The sequence below is a fragment of the Diceros bicornis genome, chromosome 2 (genome assembly GCF_020826845.1).
Source record: "Diceros bicornis minor isolate mBicDic1 chromosome 2, mDicBic1.mat.cur, whole genome shotgun sequence".
NCBI lineage: Eukaryota > Metazoa > Chordata > Mammalia > Perissodactyla > Rhinocerotidae > Diceros > Diceros bicornis.
In genome coordinates, this window is record NC_080741.1 from 10,233,334 (window position 1) to 10,254,267 (window position 20,934).

Below are 20,934 nucleotides of genomic sequence, written 5' to 3' on the forward strand. Positions count from 1 at the left end.
CCTTGCTCTCACGGAGCGTAGATCCTAGGGGAGAGAGAGACAGGGACAGTTCAGCACGAGCATTTCTAGTCTAATGTCAAGTGGAGACATGTGCTGTGAAGAAAAGTTAGCAAAATGAGAGGCTGGAGAGTAAAGAGTGTTTAGACGTGTCCTGCAGAGAAGCCCTCACTGGGGAGGCGAGGTTGGAGCTGAGATCTGCGTGAAGCTGCGAGTGAGCGACGCAGAGATCTGGGAGAGGAGAATTTCAAAGCCGAGGGCAAAACTAAATAATATTGGATGCCTTTGCTTTCTGGAAGTCATTTTTTTTTCCGTTGCCGAGTCTCTGCTATATTTTTCATCAATATTCAAGATCATTTTGTCTATACAAAAAGTCCTGGAAAAATTCTATTTGTGGTGGTAGGGAAGGGTGGAGGAGAAGAAGAAAGATGTCAGCTTGGAATGGGGAGTGAAAATGCAGAAATAACAGGAACATTGTGCCCCAAAGCTGGCAGGCCCTGTGTCGAGTCCTGGCCACTTTTGCAGGCTTGCCTTCAGAATGCACAGCCCAAACACCAAGGAGTTGGTCTACTACCCTTTCACCGTAACCTGGAGCACCCTGAAGAGCAGGATTAAGAATTGCGCTAAACAGCGTTCCTTCACCAGATATGTTTGGGAGAGTTTGGGTTAAGACCCTGCCACCTGGAAGGCAGCTTGGTTTTCTGAGACAGGGCTATGGACACAGCACTCAGAAACTCTCTTGACCTTAGGATAGAGAATTTTTTCCTTCTTCTTCACAAATCATCACTTAGGACTCGTGTTCTAAGGAAACCGACTGCTGGAACATTCATTTGGGACAGGGATTGCATTCCAACCAGCTGTTGTGGAATTGCATTCCAAAGGCTGTTGGTGACAGTGACCTCTTGGACTGCCATGTGATTTGAGCACAGATTGTACTGATGTCTCTCACACTCACTCTTGGTTGCGAAAGGAAAGGAATTGTGTGAAAGTATATGTGTAGGTTGAACACTGGGGTTGATGTTCTTTCTAACATAACAAAATTTAGTAAGAGGGGAGTGGCTATGAGAATAAAGGGAATGGCTTCTCAGATCCTTGGCTTCAAGCCCTAGAAAATATCCCAGACCACCATAGAGAGAAACAACTGGGATGCCCACCCATCTCCCAGTCACCCCTGCCTCCTGACTATTGCCTGGTCTTGGACCATCTTAATCCACCAAGAACACGATGGTGGTTCTTGGGCCTTTGCAGCCTTGGCCATATATAGAAACCCATGGTTTCATCCATCTGTCCATCCATTTACCTAGTTCCAGAGGGGACTTAAAGTAGTAGTACAGACATATTTTCTAGAAACTATGGGAGCCAGCATGGCAAAACATACCATAAACAGTGCTTTGGGATACTGAGTAGCTGCCACCCACTTAGGTAACAAAGGACAGGTTTTCACAGCTGTTTTTGGGAGGAGCGGGTGGCTGGGCACTCTAAAGCTGTTCTCTCCACTTCCCTGTCTGACTCAGTCAAGATCATGGTGAATTATGTTCCATGAGAGGCCAATCTTTAAAAAGTATGACTCATACCTTGTTATTTGATACTATTTTCTGTATTTATTAATAAGTCCATATTTATTACAGAACAAAGTATCCCTTCTAAGTGACCTTTCCAAAAAACCCCCAAATATTACTCTTTTAAGCATCAGCGCATATGTGGTGGAAATTGGCATGTATGAGGAAGCATAATGTTATGGTTAGAGCCCACTCTGCAGTCAGAATAACTGGGTTCAAACCCAGGTCTACCTATAACCTGCTGGGTGAGCTTCAGCACATGACCTAACCCTCGGTGCCTTGGTTTTGTCTGATGAGGCAATGCGAGTACCAAGCTTAAGGGTGTTATAAGGACTAAATGAAATAGTTCACATAAGGGGCTAATATGCCAGGCATGTAATAAGTTCTCAGTAAATATTTATTATAAGCACCAGCTAACTGCTAAGTACTTTAAAACACTGATTTCCAAACTTTTGATTATGCATCCCATCAGTAAAACACTTTTGAGTGTATGTACCTAATATATGCCTATTTACTTACAAATGAGTTGCAAGTACTACTGTACCAACATATTATGTACATTATAAAGCAATATCAAACTATAATTTTTAAAAGGATGAGATAAAAATGAAATATAAAATATTCTCTGCACACCCAAGTAGATCATCTTGTTCACTCTCTAGCACATGCACACCTCAACTTAGAGACCAATAGAATAGCTCATATTTTATTAAAATTTTATTTTTATTTTTTATGTATTTCTTTAAAAATTCTGCTCCTGTCTGAAATCTTAAATACTGTAATCTGAGTCCCAGCAGCAGCAGTATGTATACAGGCTCTTAGCCTGAGATAAGGATGTTCTTAGGGGCTGCTTAGCTTTGTGGGAACACTCATTCCCACCCCAAATGACCCTACTGCTATACTCCAGTGTCCAGTTCTATTGTCTCGTAACTCCACCAGTTGTTCTCCCGCTGTATCTTAGCTGAATTGTAAGTTAATATTTGTCTCTATGATGTTTGGAAGAATGTCTGTCTCCTCACTAGACTATAGGCTCCAGGAGGGCAGGGATAAGGTCTGTCTGTGGTCACATTGTATCCCAGCTCACGGCAGGGTGCCTGGCACATGGTAGATACTCTGTGGATCCTGATAAGTGAGTGGATGATATAATGAAGTATCATTCTCCGCTTGTCAGTTGCTACTTCTCGCTGCCACTCTGCCGTCTTCTTTGGGGGCCATTTTATATCCAAATATCTATCACAGATTTCCCTCAGAGTGAGTACCAGGGCTCTGTGATGGTTGTTTGCTACTTAGAGGGTTGAATTGCTAGAAGTCTCTTCTCCAACTACTAGAGTAGGGATGGAGGGAGAGAAAGAAATAGAGCCTGGGCGCAGGAGAGACAAACAGAGGGGGACGGTGGGAGAGAGGAAGAGAGATTTCCCACCAGGCTTTTAGTCTGAGTGCCTAAAACTTAAAGTGGATCTTTCAATTCTTTTCCTCTTTGCTTTGTTCCTTCTAAAACATTGAACTGTGGCAAGAGTGCACGTTTATTGTTGCTGGTCTCCAGGAAGTAGTTACATAAGTTTCCATCCCACTGCCTTTCTGGGTTCTTCCTCAGGTCATTAAGTAGCTCCTCATCAGTGGCTTATACAGCCTGAAGGTAGGGTCCGCTTCAGCCAGCACAGGAGAGGGAGGACCATAAGGCAGCTGGGCAGTTAACTGCCTCGTCTCCTGTTGCCATGTAAGCCTGTCTTGAGTTGGGGGTCTCTCAGCTGCTCCTCTCAGATCCATTTCTGAGGCTAACTGGACTCTGTCTGATTTACGGAGTTCTGCCTCAGGTCGGGGTGCGTGGAGCAAGAACGTCCTGCAACTTCAGGTGCTGTTCACCTGTCTTTCTGACTGTGGCGTGTTGGATTCCCAGAGAACTGGACTCTGAGGTGGAGTTTAGTGAGGAGGGTGGTTAAGCGCCCTTGAGATCACCAGTCTGTGAATGGAGGAGGAAGGAAGCCTGCGGGGGCCCAGGGAGAAGTTAAGCTGAGATGCGGGCCCAGTCAGAAGGCCTCTGCAGATTTATCCCCAGTTGGACTGAGGTGGCCTGGCCTCTAAAATACCAAATCATTCTGTCTTTAGGTATGGGCCGCTCTGGAAAGGGCGTGACCTTGGGTGAGGTGGCTCTTTGCAGTCTTGGCAATCCCTGAAGAGACTGACAGCATTCCTAGCAGCGGGGGCAACAAGGCCTTCATTGACTGGGAATCCCAGTATCTGACACACTGACACTTGTAGAGGTGTAAAAATCTTTCCTTCTACCATCTGGGTTCTTGCCTAGGGACCCTGTAACCAAAGACAGATTAGTAAGAGAAAAACAAACAGAAGTTTATTAACATGTTAGTTGCATATCTACATGGGAGAAATCTAGGGAATGAGTAACCCGGAGATGGCTTAGAATTTGGGCTTGAATACCATCTTCAGCTAAAACGAAGGAAGAAGGTTGTGGGGGAGGCAAGTTTTAGGAAGGTGACCAGGAAAAGTATGGTAAACAAGGGTAAGGTTGTTATGCAGATTTAAGCCTGTGCCTTCTCCATTGGTAAGTTTCTTATGCTTTGGAGTCATCCTTCTCTTTTTGGTACTGAGAGGGAGACAGCCTTACAAATGGTATTTCCTTATTGTAAATTTTCCTTATAAAAGAATAACTTCTAGTCTGTTTTATAGGGCTTTTCCTGGGTCTACTCTTTCTGAAAATAATCCTTATGCCAAAAAGGCATATTTAGGGGGAGCATATTCTGGTCTCCTATATCTTCCATAGGCTGGGAACCTTGATATGAGTTCTGTGCTCAGAAACAGTACCCGAATGATGAGTTAACACATAGTTGGGGTAAAATGACGCGGTGGAGTCAGGGCAGGCTTGTCCTGCCTACTGAGAGCTGCTTATTTATTAAATATCCAAGAGTTTTGCAAGCCAGTTGTTCAAACATTGGCAGCTTGAAATGGGCTGTGGTAGGAGCATTTACACCACAGAAATTGTCAAGTGCTGCAAATCAGGGCTTGTGGTCTTTTGTTTTTCCTCTAGAGAGTTAGTTTACCAGCATACCACTGAATATCAGCCTAAATAATAGCATTTTTTAGAAGAATTAGAAATATCCAAACACCTCATTTTTCACCTTATCAAAAAGTCCTTTCCTACATGGTGATTGTCTTAAAATTCTGCTGTTAGAGCTCATGTCTTCAGCTTAAACTCTGACTGCATAAGATGATACAGGGACGTGCATTAGGTTTCATCTTAATCTGTTCAGACAGCTATAACAAAAAAAGCCATTGTCTGAGTGACTTAAACAACAGACAGTTGTTTTTCACTGTTCTGGAGGCTGAGAAGACCAAGATCAAAGCACCAGCATATTTGGTGTCTGGTGAGAGCAAGCTTCTTGGTTCATAGATGGCTGTCTTCTCCCTATGTCCTTACATGGTGGAAAGAATGAAAGAAGTCTCGAGTTTTTTTTTTAAGGGCACTAATCCTGTTCACGAGGGCTCCACGCTTATGACCTAATCACCTCCCAAAGGCCCCGCCTCCAAACACCATCACATTGGGAACTGGATTTCAACATACGACTTTTGAGGAGACACAAATATTCAGTCCATTGCAGTTTTTTAGTTAACCCTAGGGCTGAATCTTCTCTCTGCCACTTCCAGCACAGAGACCTTAGACAAGTTAACTTCTCATATTTTTCTTAATCTATAAAACAGGGATTAGCGATACCCACTTTAAAGAGTTGCTTTTCCAAGTAAATGAGAAAAGTTATGTTTAGTGTTAGACGTGTCGTAAATATTACTCTGCTTCCTTAACATCTGCCCTTGATGGGCACAGTTTTCTCCCTTGGGACAGGTTTGAGGTGGGCATGATGGAGGAAGTTTGGTGTTGTTTTCTAATGCACCGTTTTTAAGGTGAACACACCATCTGAAAAACACATCATTTTAATTTTAAATCAAGCTGTTTGGCATCTCCTTTCTGCTGATTTTTGCATCCCCCCCCCCCCCAGCCCACCATTCCCTCCAGCATGCCTGCTGTGACTGTGGTCCTTGCTGGCTCAGCCCTCCCTGTCTGGCTTCCCCAGGCCAGTTGCTCCCTGCTGAGGTCTTGTGATGGGGAAGCTGCAAGCACGCTTCAAAGCTAAGGCCTGAAAAGATAATGGGAACTCAGAAAACTTGTAGGGCAAATAGAGACTCTGTGGGGCTGCGATGCTCCTGTATATTCTGAGGGTTAGAAAGCACGGTTTCTTTTGCCTATAATATAAAGATTGGCCAAGATTAAGATCAATTCCAAACTGAGGGGAAAAATCACTCTTGATGCACAGGTTTTTAGTTGTGTTGGAGGCCTTTGTTTCCACAGTTTTCACCTGGGTACTGAGGAATGAATACTCTTGGTGAGATGAGGGGCCAGGCCCTTCTCACACCCAGCTGTTATTTTCTCTTCCTCTGCTGATATCAAGTCAGTCTTAGAACAGAGTGCCACTGTCATGTCAGTACCACAGCTAGTGGGGGGAGGTAGGCGGCCCACACAATGAAGGGCAGGGGCCCAGCAGCCAATCCAAGTTATGTGTAGCCGGTTAAAAGCCAGGAGTCTGGGTGTCTAGGGTCAGGAGTAGGAAACCTCATCATTGGTCTTTCAACCTGAAACTCTTGAAGGTGAAGGGGGGCATGATGAAGTCCAGGACAAAGGCGTTAACTGGAACTGTTCTGGTCAAACCAGGACTTACGGTTGCCTTAGTATAGTCACAAGAGTAACAGGGGTAAGTTCATGTGTCAAGAGTCTTATGCAGAAACACGGGAGACTCTGGCCATCGGTGACGAGGTGCTGGAGCAATGGTCTGGAAAACCCAGGCGGCCTTTGTATATTTGCAGCTAATGAGGACATACCCAGCAGGGGAGTGGGTGCCCTGACCGCACAGGTGGATGGCAGATAGAATACTGTAGTTGAGACGGCAGCCCCTGGAGCCGTGCTACTTGGTTCAGATGCCACTTTCCAGCTGTGTGACGTTGGGTGAGATGACTAACTTCCCTAGGCTTCAATTTCCCCGTTTGTATAATGGGATATTCCTAACTACTTTGTAGGGTCATTGTGCCTTGCAAATCAGAAATACACATAAAGTACTTAGAATAGTGCCTGGCTCATAGTAAGTGCTCAAAGTATATTAACTCTTAGTTTTATTATCAAAAAGCAATGGACTCACAATTTGAAGCTAGGGTTTGAGTCCCAGTCTTGCTACTTACAAGGCGTGTGACTTTGGACAAGTCATTTAACTCTCTGAGCCTTGGTTCCACCTCTGAAAAATGAAGTGTTCACAATACTTACCTCAAAGTGTTGTTGTGAAGAAAGAAATGAGAGACTCTGTATGAAGGCGCTTTTAAAACTATAACAGCCATTTGGAAATGACAGTTATTTTTATTATTAATTATTATGATTAATTGACAAGTGGTAACTGTACTAGTCTATAAGTGAGAAAGACAGACTCTGAACTTCAGCCCTGCCTAAATTATAACTGTGCATTTCCTTTTTCCAAGGTAGTTTACTTACAAAGTTTTTCGCTATTGCCTTGTTCATTTCAATCTCACCATTATTCCACGAGGCAAACAAATATCGCCCCCATGTTTCAGAGTACAACTGAGGGTCTGAAAGCTACATGATTTGGTCAAGATTGATCTGTGGCAGAACTGGTTTTAGGATCAGGTCTTCTGACTCTGAGTTCAATGTTCTTTCCACAACTCCACGTTTCTAAGTTAAATATTTAGAATTATGTAAATGTTTTGTTCTCGATTCTCCACTTATTTGCCTGGAGTTGTAGACACTACCTACCTCCAATGAAATACCAGTGCTTATATCTGTCCTTTTTGTACATATAATGTTCACAATAGTATATTTCTAACTTTTGGAATTTTAATTACTTGAAAAGTAATCATAGTTTTGTGGCATAATATTCTCACAATTTCTCAATGATAATTTATGATAATTAAAATTTTCTCTACATTGTTCTTCTTTTGCCATTTCTCTGTAATTTAGTTCTGTTTCTACGAACTTCATTGCAAAATATATACATTTAATGATCCACCATTTTTAACCATCAACATTTATAATACCAACTATTCTAGTAGGGGGGACTATCCTCAGCATTCTAGTAATTTTTGAAAATAATAGAAATAACTCAATAAATTTGGACATGGCATGGGTTAACCATTTACTGAGCATTTATTGCTCACCTGCTTGCTTCTGTATCAGGCCCTTTCAGGTGTTTTATCGCACTGAAAAATCATAACAAACCTGCATCCTCAATTCTTAACTTTTCCTCATATATTATTTATCACTTTTATTATCCCTTAATCTTTTTAAAAGTTTCCATTCTATTTCAGATGTTCATAATTCTTTGTCACTTTAAAAACTATGTGATTTTTTAAATTAGTGATTCTATTACATTTCTCATATAACTGCCTAAAGGATAACCTTACAAGACATTCATTTGAGGATAGGAAAGTTTTTTTTTTTTTTTAAGGAAGAATCCAAATAATCCCACAATATTATGCAACCACTGTAAATTTTGCTAAATTTCCATCCAGTCTTTTTTTTTTTTTTTTTTTGATGAGGAAGATCAGTCCTGTGCTAACATCAGTGCTAATCCTCCTCTTTTTGCTGAGGAAGACCGGCTCTGAGCTAACATCTATTGCCAATCCTCCTCCTTTTTTTTTCCCCAAAGCCCCAGTAGATAGTTGTATGTCATAGCTGCACATCCTTCCAGTTGCTGTATGTGGGACGCGGCCTCAGCATGGCCGGACAAACGGTGTGTTGGTGCGCACCCGGGATCCGAAACCGGGCCTCCAGTAGCAGAGCGCACACACTTAACCGCCAAGCCACAGGGCCGGCCCCATCCAGTCTTTTTATATATAATTTTTTCTATGTGGTTTAAATCAGTTGGTCTCTAAAACTTTATAACTTGCTTTATTTATTTATCGTCATAACCTAAACCCTTCCTCGGGCTTTAAAAATTCAGGTAATGGATGTAAATGTGTTTGATTTTTGATTTGTTTCTAAATTTTCAGTCATGTAACTAATGCTTCATTGAATACCTACCTGTATAAAGCTTTTCCAATATTTTGAGTTATTAAATAGGCTAGCTATCGGATAATAGACATCAAATACCTATTAGACTAAATGTCTTATGGGTCTCTGAACAAAAGCTGGACAATGACAGAAGAGCCTAGCAAAACCAGTGGGAAAAAGATGAACTACCAAATCCCTAGGAACACGCCCGGGACAACTGGCCATCCATATGGAAGAGAGAGAATGGGATTCCTACTTCACGTCATATAACAAATAAACTTGAGATGGATTAAAGACTTAACTGTAAGCCAGTCATAAAACTTTAGGAGAAAATATATTTATGATATCAGGATAGGGAAATATTTTTTTAAAAAAGTTACCAAAAGCTGAAATCGTAAGGTAAAAATAGAATAAATTTTACTACACTAAAATAAAAACACTTTTGCATGAAAAAGACACCAAAAAAAAAAAAAAGTTAAAAAATAAAGTTAAAAAGTTTAAGGAAGTGACAGAATAGAAGGGTATATTGGAAATGTAAATAATCAAAACAGAATAGTAACCAGATTGTATGACGAACTAATCAATAAGAAAAGGTCATATTGGGTAAAAGATATGATCCAAAAATTCACTAAAGAGATATCACAAAAGGGCAATAAACAAGGGAAATATGCTCATTTCAGTAGTAATGGGAAATGCAAGGTAAACAACAATGTGATAACAGCTCAAACTTATCTGATCGGCAAAAATTAGAAAGTTGTCAATATTATGTGTTGGCTAGAATGTGGGGAAATACTCTTGTACTCTCATATGAGAGTGTAAATTGGTATAACCACTTTAAAGTAATTTGGCAATACCCACTAAAGTTGAAGATTCATATACCATATCATCCAGCAGTACCATTTCTAGGTATTTTCCATTTCTAGAGAAACTTTCACGTGTATGCAAAGACTTGAGCACAAGAATATCCACTGCATTATTTTTAGTGGTAGCAAAAGTAGGAAACAATCTAACTGCCTGAATTCTCCTGTTAGAGAAGGGAAAAAACAGTCATGATACATTCATCCAATAGAATGCTAAACAGCAGTTTAAGTGGATGGACAAGATCCACATGTATTAGTGTAGATAAATCTTAAAAACAATGTTGAATATAAAAAGCAGGATACAAAAGGATATTTATGGTTAAGTTTCTGTAAAATTTAAAAACATACTATATATTTGTAGCTAAGTTTCTGTAAAATTTAAAAATAGACCAATTGTATTATACTATACTAAAAATAATACTAATTATTGCTTATGGATACACATATATGAAGTACAAGAATACAGCACTGGAAGGAAAGAACACTTTCTAACTTCGGGGTATAGATTAGTTCCGGGGAGGGTTGGGGGAAGGACTTCAACTCGGACACATCATTTAAAACTTGTTTAAAGCAAAATGAAGAACATTAATGTCATAAAAGAGGAACAGCTCTAGTTTAGGATTTCTAAGCTCAGTGGTGCCTCTGTGTGGCCCGCTGACCTTCCACATGTCCTTCGAACTTTGTGGGATGGATATTAGGTCAGGGCTTCAAACATTTTTGAGCAGAGGAACCCTTCATTCAAAGAAAATTGGACACTGCTTCACAGTGTGTCCACAGGTGAAATCAAAGCTGCCCGGGCAGAAGCAGAAGGGCAGAGCCAGAGCCAGGGCGGGCGCCAGAGCGGCTGTCGTCACTTCCCATCACCACCACCCCTCCACGGAGCCTGGGATGGGCAGAGGGCAGCCTGCAGACCCCTAGGTGGTGCCCTCCAAGGTAGCTGCTCCCTCTGACAGCCTGTGTGTCCATGGCACTCTTTCTCAAACATCAGCCTACGTGAGCCTGTTTCTCTAATGAATGCCTGCCACCTACGAGGGCTCTGTAGGAAACATCTGGAGGAATGGAAGGCTGCTTTCTCCTGAGTACCATCTCCTAATGTGGCTGTTCTACAGATTTAAATGTGGAGAGTAGGATTTCTCTCTATTTTTAAAAACATTTTTTTTTTTTTTTTGCTGCTTGTATCACTTCTTTACCTCCCTAAACTTAGGCCCTCACCACTCCATGTCCTGCTCTGCTCCCCTCCTCCTTCCCTGTGGCCTTTGTACCTTTGAGTCCCCTCTCCTTCATCCCTCCATCTCATCCAAGCGCCATTTATCAGGTTCCCGAAAGAGCTGCCATTCCACCTCCCAAATGAGGGGCCTGGAACCCACCGCTTCCACGTTCTCCTCTCTTTTCCCTTAACTTTCCTGTACCCATTTCTTGGTTGAAATCAGTTGAGAAGAATCAACAACCTCTTCCTAGTAGTGACATCCAAAGGATTCCTCCTTGGCCCTCAAACTCCTTTGCGTGGCTGTGGATATGGGGGCGGACTAGTAGAGCCAGCTGCTCCCCGGCCATTCCCTGTCAGCCAGGCACAAAAACAGGTTCATTTGGGGTTTTTCATTCTTGCCTCTCTGTTTACTTACTGGATTTCAGATAAATAATTAATAATTGCGAAAAAGTGTGTTACAAATGTGGTACTAAGAGATTATTCTGAAAAACTGTTGTTTCTCTGAAGTTCCAATTTAACTGGGCGACCTGGACGCTTAGTGGCTGTCTGGCAGCCCTGCCTCGGGGAGCAGCACCTCCTCGCACTGCACTTCTCCTGGCCTGCTGTGCCCCTGAGCCTCCTCCTCCTCCTCCTCCCATTGTTCCTCCGTCGTCCCTCACCACGTGCTGCCACTTCTTCCCAATCCCAGGATTCTGTCCGGGTCCTCTTCTCTTTTCTGCGGCCCTCACTCCTCAGAGATCCCATCTATACTTGTCAATTCATTTCCTCTACGCTGAGGATTCTGGGTCGGCCCTGACCTTTCCACCAACCATTTGCAGGTGTCTCACAGAGCCCTCAGACTCAGGGAGCCTCAGCTCTTCTGACCCTCTTACTTCTGCCAGGTCAGCTCCTCCCCAGTCATCTTCTCTCAGTCCTTCACTCAGGAAGGAATCAAATCTAGATTCCTTTTGGGGTTTTCATTTTTGCCTCTCTATTTCACCTGCAAGCCCTGCTTGTCCTCCCTGCCACATGCCTGGCTTATTCTAAGTAAATACTTGTGGAATGAATGGATGTCTCCTGGGTTTGTTCCTTTCTCTACATTCTGTCACAGCCACCTTCATTCACACTGTTATTACCTTGTGCTCATTTTGGTAACTGCAGCCTGACAGTGGTTTTCCTTCAACCCGTCCAATCTTGAGGCCCCTCCAAACTAATCTACGCAAGACTTCTTCTTTTTTAACAAAAACAAAATGACTTTAATTTATTTTTTGAGTAGGTGACACATTCACGCAGCTCAACATTCAAAAAGTACAAAAGGGTATGCTGGGATTTTGAAGAGGTTGTTCAATATCATCTCTTTTGCCTGTCTGATTTTGTAACTAGTTGAGACATGGATACAGGAGTGAGAAAGATGAAGATCTTGGTCTGTGAGCTGGCTTACTTATCTTTCACTCCAGAATTAGAAAGACTTACCCACTCAGCCACAGACCCAGCTAGACAACCTGGGCCTCCCTGCTGGGTTCTGCTCTTGTAAAGCTCAGGGCTGGGAGGAGCCAGGGGCGTCCGCTTTCAGCAAGCAGGCTGATTCCAACATGGAGAGAGAGGAGGCCGAGTTGCACACGCTCAGTTCCTTTTCTCCAACTCACCAATCAGACTAGTCACCCTCTGTTTCCCGGGGAGGGGTGAGTGAAAGATGGGACCAGGCCAGGAGTATTAAATCCTGGCTGATAGGTTACAGGTGCACCATGAGCTATCCATTCCTTCATCCTCAGCTCTGGCTGAGGATGGTCAGAACCCCAGTCTCATCCTATCAGCCCTGAGTAGTCTCACCAAGACGCTAATTTCCCCACAGTGTATCCCACTGCCCCACTATAATCATTTTCCGAGTGTGTCATGATGGGGAAAATGCTGGGGTGCACTGCGCTAAGCAGTGATCATTTCTCTGTCTATAGATATGAAGCCAGGACAAAGAAAGTCACCCTTTCACTAAGTAACAGAAAATCTTTCTTCCAGCCCCCAACCCCCTTCCAGCCATCACGTTCTCCTCCCTAGCCTCCCCAGAGGCAATCAGTAGTATACATATACAGATAAATATTCGACACTCCCCCTTTTTTTACACAAGTCGTGGAATAGACCAAATGCTTTAACAAACTACCCCCAAATCTCAATGAATTAACACAATTAGGGTTTATTTCTTGCTCACATCCCAATCCAGTGTGGCCTTTGGGCCAGGGAGGGGGCACTGCAGTCTTCTCTAGGAGCCATTAATCATCTGAACTTCCTTTGATCTAGTGGTTCTACCAATCCCTAGGGATTTGGGACCTCTGCCCAGTGTTGTACATGACTAACAAAGGCAGGAAGACGGAGAGTGTGGAAGATCTAGGGGATTTTTATAGACCAGGCTTGGAACTTATTTATTTTACTTCTATTCACATTCAATTGGCCAGACCTTTGTCATATGGCCCCACATGACGACAAGGAAATGTAGTCTAGGTATCTGGCCAGGACAAAAAGGAAATGCATTGTGTGAGCCCATGGCAATTTTTGTTACACATGCCAGACACGCTATTTGACACCTTGCTCTTTTGACTTGACCACAAATTTTAGAGAGCAGCCGTATCAGTTCATGGTTTCCTCAGCCTTTCCAATGGTTGCATAGTATTCAATTTTATGGACTATACTCTAATTTATGTAACCAATCCATGGTTCAGTCATCCTCAATGAGTTATTTTTTCATTCTTTCATCTGCAAGGAATGCTCTTGTTCTTATATCATTCCACACATGTGTAAGCATATCTGCAGGATAAATTCTCAGATTAGGTTTTTCCGAATTAAATGGTATGGACATTTAACATTTTGATACCTATTGCTAAATTACCCTACTAAAGGTTATGCAATTTGTACTCCCATTAGCCATTTTATTGATGAATCCTGCTTGTGTAAAATATCTCTACTTTTCTTCATGTCTGAATAAATATAGTTTAAATGTGTCTCTACTGGGTCAGAGTGAGGTTCGTAGTCTGAGTAGTATCTTCATGCCAGGCCTGAACCTCCTCCTCCATCCCTCAGGAGCCCTTCGTTGTCTGTTTCTGTCTCCCAAGTGTGCCTTGTGCCTCCTATCCTCAATCCATTGCTTCAACAGTTTCTTCCATTTAGAATCCGGTACAGTGAACACTTCTGGAGAAACAATCAGGGCTGGGTACCAAGTAGAACACTTTACATCTATTATTACATTTAATCATCAAAAGTAACTCCAGGAAGTAGCCGTTTGCATACGCATATTGCAAATGAAGAAACTGAGGCTCAGCCAAGTTGCGTAAATAGACTAAGGTCATCTAATTAGTATGTGGTATATTTTCATCAAACGTTCGGAATTTATTCTTCTTTCTCCCACCCCAGTGCTTCTCACACCAGAGCATAACTTAGGGCAGAGGAAAGGACCTGCACACCCTTGAACTGTCTCTAGGTGCATCCCAAAGCTGCCTGCCCTGAGCCTGCCAAGTTTTCTTTGAAGTCTCCCATTTGTATTAAAAATGCATACATATTTTGAATTTCACTTTTTGATGTATCTGCATTTATTTTAATATTTGAAATATTTCAAATTACTTGCTATCAAGTATAACTGAAACTCCAGGAAGCTGCCAGTTTCCTCTGTGGCTTCCTGAACTCTGGCCCACTGCCTCCAGAGCAGACAAAGGAGCATGATCTGGCCTCCCACAGATAGGCTCGTACCCATCCTTCAAAACCCAGCTCATATGCTGCTTCAACATCAAGCCTCCCTGTAGGGTCAGCAAGCCCAGAGTGGTGTCTCTGTCCTAAAGAACTCTGAACTACAGCTCAGCCCCATGGCTTGGACTAAAATTGCAGGGCATCTTTCCTTTCTTTGACTATAATCTGCGTGGATTCAGTCTATCTATCAAACATCTTCAAGCACTCTGCAGCAGAGAAGAGGCTTGTGAAGTGTTTAAGGAAAAAAGCATTGAAGATGATTGAACACATTATTTTCTTACCCACATTTACTTTTCCAAAGGAATTGGAAATTGCCAAAATAAAGTCTCCCTTTGAATCCCAACTTCTCTTAAACACTCCTAAATCTTGCTTGAAGTAGTTATCTTAGCCTGGTAGTCCCTTAGAAAGCACGTTTAGTTTGCCCATGCATATACACCCAATTCCCAGTGATGTCCCTGTCACATTGCTTGACACTGGGCATGCCATTCATTTCTTCCCCTGTCTCTGGAAAGTGGGGATAATTGCATTTGTCAGCTAGCACTCAGGAATGTTGTCAGAGTTGATGAAACGATGTTTTTAAAAGGCCTCTTTGGAAGTAGTATGCCACATAAATCACAGCCCCCCATTAAGGTGGTTATTTTAGTGCTTATTTATTTAGTAGTTGAATAGAACACTGATATTTCTTCCCAGATAAGTCATATTGAGTTGCTGGATGCATTAATACTCAGGCCCAGACAGAATTTTGTATGTATAACCTTCTGATGAACTTGGGAATTAAACTTGGTACATTTCCTTTCTACTCTTGGAAGTTTTCAAGTTGATTATCTCTGTGAACATGTGTCTGGGCCATTCCTAGCCAAATACCAGTGCATATATGAGATAATAGGTAAAAATACTACAGCCTTGTGAACATATTGATATTTTTCTGTCTCCCACATTATCCAATATTTTAAGAATTGAATCCCAATATTTCAAAATGTCACTACTTTCATGAAGCATCCATAATTTTTCCATCTCAGAGTCTCAGATCTGTGTCTCCAAATTAGCCATACCTTTTACAGTATGATAGACCATCTGAAAACTGGATGATATGAATTTTTAAATTCTAGTACCTGTCTATAAATGTACTGTCCAAGAGTGACTAGCCACAGTTGTGAAAATAAAAAACTTAATCCCTCAGTTGTACTAGGCTACAATTCAATTGCCCAATAGCTCATGTAGCTAGTGGCTACTGTATTGGGTAGTAGCATAGTTACAGAACATGCCCATCTTCATAGAAAGTTCTATTGGACAGTGCTGGTCTACAAGATTTGTATCTTACAAGACTAATGTCTTTAGCTGAGATATTTTTAGCTTTCTGTTCTTCCCTTTCTCCCCTGTCTGAGATCTCTCCCCCTCATACTATAATGAAAAATTTTAATTGTTTGGGCCTTAAAAACAGTTTCATCTCCAAGGCCATGATTTGAACACAAAGTCTGAGGAAAATGACACGTGGAATCGCCATCTGGAGGTTGGTGCAGTGGCAGATCCAGCCATTTCTGAGAAATTGTCTGAGTCTGGAGTTACTCCCAGAACTCTGATTTAGCAGTTCCTAAGCTTATAGCATGTCTGAAAGGAACACAAATCTGTTTTGTATATACAAATAAATCCTTGTATGCTGCATGCCATTCTCAGCCTGCCAGTTTCATCTGGCTGCTCCAGAAAATATAAGTCAATAGCACATTAGTTAACCTGCCTGCAGGGAATGGGGCATTTTGATATTGGAATGTTCTGGTTGAGTGATTAACCTGATTTTTGCAGAAAAACTGCCGAGGCAAGGGCTTTTCTGTCCAAGACGTTGTGCCACTGTAATTCTCTCTTCCAGATGACCACAGCTGCCATGCTTCATTCCTCCAGCACTCAGAAACACATATCTTTGCTAAAAACTTTCAAATATGCAATTGATGGACTCTCAAAGAGGCCTCATAAAAATAGATCAATAATGTTGTTTCAGATAGTCTTAAAAAGAAGAGTAAACTTAAAAGGAAAAGTAAGGTCTTTGCCCAATTTTTACACAGTTGTAACCTTCAAGAGTTCCTGACAACAGGGCAGTTTCTTCAAATAGTATAACTTGAAAATATTTATTCACATATTTTATTTTCTTTAGTAATAAATACTTAAAAGTACTTCCTAGATGTTAGGCAATGCCGCAAGGGCTTTACAAATATTAATTCATTTAATTTTTATCACCACTTTAGAATTAGGTATCACATCATTATATTCATTTTAAAGATGAAGAAACCAAGGCCCAGAGAGCTATGGATAGGCCATAGCCGGTCTACCTGAACGCTCACTGGGACAAGAGATTGTAGCATCAGTGGGTGAAAAACTAGGTTTATGAGAGGGGACCTGGCTGAGTTAGGTGGCTCCTACTTCCCCCACCTACCCCTTCCCAAATATGAGATGAGTAGAGTTGAGAGGCCAGTATGCGGAAGAGAGAATAAGGACTCTGGCAATGCTCAATTAGGCCCAAAGTGGAAAATGGAGTCAGGAGAGACTTCTCTTAATTTTTACTTAAATAATCCTTGCCTGTGATGTGTAAGAATGTGATGGGGATATACAATTCCTTCCATTTTGACTCTCAAAAGTAATCAATTTTTTTCCAATTTGGCAAATATATATTGAGCAATGGGCTAGCACTGGGAAGGACAAGAGCAACACAGAATTGACTAAGGCATCATTGTGATCCTTGACAAGCTCCCAGTTTAATGAGGGAAACAGTCAAATACAAACCAATAATCATATGAAGTATGTTATGAAACACATGCGCTACAAGGGAGGGTCCGAAGTGCTGAAAGAGCCAAGAGGACGGTCAGTTCTGACCGAGGAAATCAAAGCGGCTCTCACAGAGGGGTGGCTTTGCCATCCAGCTTCAGAGATGAGTAAGAACTCAGGCATCAAAGGCGGACAAAATTAGAAATTACAGTTGTGAAACCCAAACGTCTGAAAGACTCTGATGAGTACTATAAAGGTAAGAAGGCCTCGGTGGTGAAATAGTGAATGGCAGTGTGTGTGTGTGTGTGTGTGTGTGTGTGTGGGTGTGTGACAGAGAGAGAGAGAGAGAGGGAGGGAGAGAGAGAGAAGTAGTGAAAGAAGAGGATGTGTCTAAGGAAAGTTGTAAAATTAAATGAGCTTTCATTTTTCAGACTACCCAGCAAATAGCAGATATTGGATTCAAGAATTTCTACATCTCATTTCATTGCAATTCACACCAAGTAATATATATTTTTTGGCCAAGTTTATTTTAACATTTAAGTAAAAGCCAATAAACAAATACTAGAAAAATCTATTCTCACTTTCAAGTGTGTTTTTCCACAGAGTCTGGAAAATATTTTAAACTTTGGAATGGGTAAAGTAGGGAAAACTAAGACAATTTCTAAAAATGTTTTATTTGGGAAAACTTTAAATAAATCCTGGTCAGAAGCTAAAAATGTTTGAGCACTACCAGTGCTTTTGACCAAAAAAAAAAAAATAAAATAGAATAAGAACATTTAAAATATAAGGAATGAATAATCAAAATAAAAGGAATAGGTTTTCTTTGCCCAGAGAGGTTTCATTGAGGTTTTGTTGTTATCAGTGATAGGATGGAGTATAGATCTTACATTTAAAATATTACTTTACAGTTATATTGCATTTATGAATTTCTAAGTTTACATTTTCTCTTATTTTTATCTCTGCTAACTTACTAGCTTGTTAATATGCCTCATACAATCTTAGAAAAGGTGACTATAACTGCTTTGTTTAAACAGATTTTTTAGTGGCCCAAAGGAGCATCTTTGTAACTGCATTTCTGTCTTTTCTGGCAGATGACATTTGATCCAGAAATCTTCTTCAATGTTTTACTGCCACCAATTATATTTCATGCAGGATATAGCCTAAAGAAGGTAAATATACATTGATCCTTTTATTCTTTTACCATTAAGTAGAGAATTTTACCAGCACTAATGAAAAAAAAGTTATTTCATGGGTTTACCTATTTGGTAAGAATATCATTATCTTAGATTACGTGATATAGATTCAAATCTGACATACTTAGAATTCTTCTAAACCTCCTCTGTCCAATACACTGGCTGATAGCCCCATGCAGCCATTAAGCCCTTGAAATGCAGGTAGTCTGAGTGGAGATGGGCTTTAAATGTAAAATACGCACTGGATTTTACAGACTTAGAGTATTAAAAAAGAATGTAAAATATTTCAATAATGTTCTATATTGATTTAATATAGAAATGATAATGCTTTGGATATATTGGGTTAAATAAAACATATATTATCAAAATTCATTTTGCTTTTTTAAAACTAATTTTAATCTAGCTACCAGAAAAATTTTAAATGACATACATAGCTTGCATTATATTTCTATTGGACAATGTTATTCTAGATAATTGTAACCAGACAGTTTGCTGTTAATTGACATTGGGTTTGTCCATCAAGAATGCTTTGCTAATACTCAGCTGGGGTGCTCATAGAGAGAAAGTCCAGTATTGCAGTTTCTGTGCACTTGCCTGACCTTACTTAGGTATAGCCTGAATGTGCAAATTTCCTAGATTAGTAATTCACATAATAGTTTGTGTCATCATCCCCTGTGCCAGAGAGTGAGGCTCTGCCTGTACGAGTTTGGAGATGCAGAGGTAGTGAGGCTGCTTTCCTGCCTCCCATCCCCCAGCCCGGAGATTCCAGGGGCTCGCCTTCCTTTGGCCTGCGTGCTGCAGCAGCCAGGCAGCTTCTTCCACGCAGACCTGATTTTCTCGTGTTCTCCAGGCTCCCTCTTGCTGTCAGTTCTGGCTACTCAGATCCCACTTACAGAACTAGAAGGGAGTTTTCCCAAGCAAGCATGTGAAAGACTTAGAAGGCTGGATTTATTCAGGTCATCCTTCCTCACCTCAAGCCCCAATACTAGGCGTCATTTTGTGTGATTCGTTACAATAAATTGCTGTAGGTGATTAAGGTTTTGTTTCATCATAGTTAGAAGAAATATAAGTCAGAGATCCAATAAAAGTAAAAAGGCAACTTATATTTCTTGAATAGTATTTTTAAAATGCTAAAGGAGTTCCAGTGACAACAAAACTTCTTAAAAACTCTGTCTTCTCTCAATCATACCAGCGTCCTGCGTGGACAGTGCCCCCATCCCTTCCCTCTCTCTCAGGTCCAGCCGGTTCTGACAGTCATCTCTCTCATCTCTACCCTGTCACCTTCCAGATGTATTTTTTCCCTTTTTCTTTGAGAAACCTCTGTCCTTTGCAGTATCAGTCAGTCAAGTCTTATTTATACAATAAGGCCGGGAACTGAGGCTCCAAAAACAAAATTTGCCTAAACAGTGAGGGAAGGGAGGGGCTTTGAAAGTGCATACGTTTATTTTTATTTCCTGTTACACTAAGAGAAAATGCTGTACTATATGAAATATATATTTTTTCTCCCCAGAGACACTTTTTTCAAAACTTAGGATCTATTTTAACATACGCCTTCTTGGGAACTGCCATCTCTTGTATCGTCATAGGGTAAGTGACGTTCGGAGCTCAAGGGCCAGGAGGCTTCGGGGCCAGTGATCTGTGGGAGGATTCTCACACTTCCTGGACTCACACTGACTGGGTGAATTGTCTATTTTTTTCAGTATATCACATCTTTACACATTTTTCTGGCTCAATTCCAAAGCTTACATGCCTTCTGATGAACAGAAGTTTTCAAATTAAAGCAAACTGGAATTAGATGGCTGGATTTTCTCTGTCAGTTTTCGACTTCTGACTTAGGGAATGTAAATAACTTGGCTTGAGTTACGTGAAGCACACGGCATTCTTTCTTTTTCCTTTTTTTGCTTAAGTAATGCAGATAAGCACATTGAATTCTTTTTTCCATCTCCTTTGCAGGACCCTACCTGTATTTGACAGGAGTACAGTACTAACTATATGTCACGGGTTTTCTTTCTAAGGGAAAGTTTACAAGAGAGCAGTCTGACACAGGCATCTGCAAATAACAGCAGAGTTGTCTAATACCGGGATGGCTTTTTGGTCGGTACACTGGAGAATGCAGACTTGTTTTCTCTCATTATATTTTATTGGTTATGCTGCTAAACCCCGAGTCTAACTATACTGGCTTATAGCTCATCATAAAGCAAAATGTGGTACAAAATGGTGAAGCCAATCCAATTCACTTATAACCCTATGCAATACATTAACTCTCCACTGCAGAAAACATGTCCAGTTGCTATGACGATGGGGTGTGGATGTCTTACATTGTCTGATATGCCAACTCTACCCTTGAATTTTACTGCACACAGCTGTTATATCCCAACACAAGAAACCGAAGCTAAGAACACATGCTATCACTCATCCAGCCCTTCCCTTGTGAAGTGATTAGTGTGTGTCACTGGAAGGCTAAGGAGGTCTCATTCTGTGGACCTGAAAGCAGGGGGCTTTTATGATGAATTCTCTATTAAATTTTTATTGATTTAAGCCTAGAACAACTCAGGCTACATTATATGAAAATGTCCAGCCTGGTTAAGGCAGTGAGGAA

General features: G+C 41.2%; 1 protein-coding gene across 1 annotated transcript in view; it reads left to right on the forward strand.

The window, feature by feature from the left end:
• SLC9A9 (solute carrier family 9 member A9) overlaps positions 1-20,934 on the forward strand; it is a 527,923-nt gene that overhangs the window by 25,843 nt on the left and 481,146 nt on the right. The window contains exons 3-4 of the mRNA XM_058551402.1: positions 18,234-18,311; positions 19,846-19,922. Of these exons, the coding sequence (XP_058407385.1) occupies positions 18,234-18,311; positions 19,846-19,922 (155 nt within the window). The remainder of the gene's footprint in view (positions 1-18,233; positions 18,312-19,845; positions 19,923-20,934) is intronic.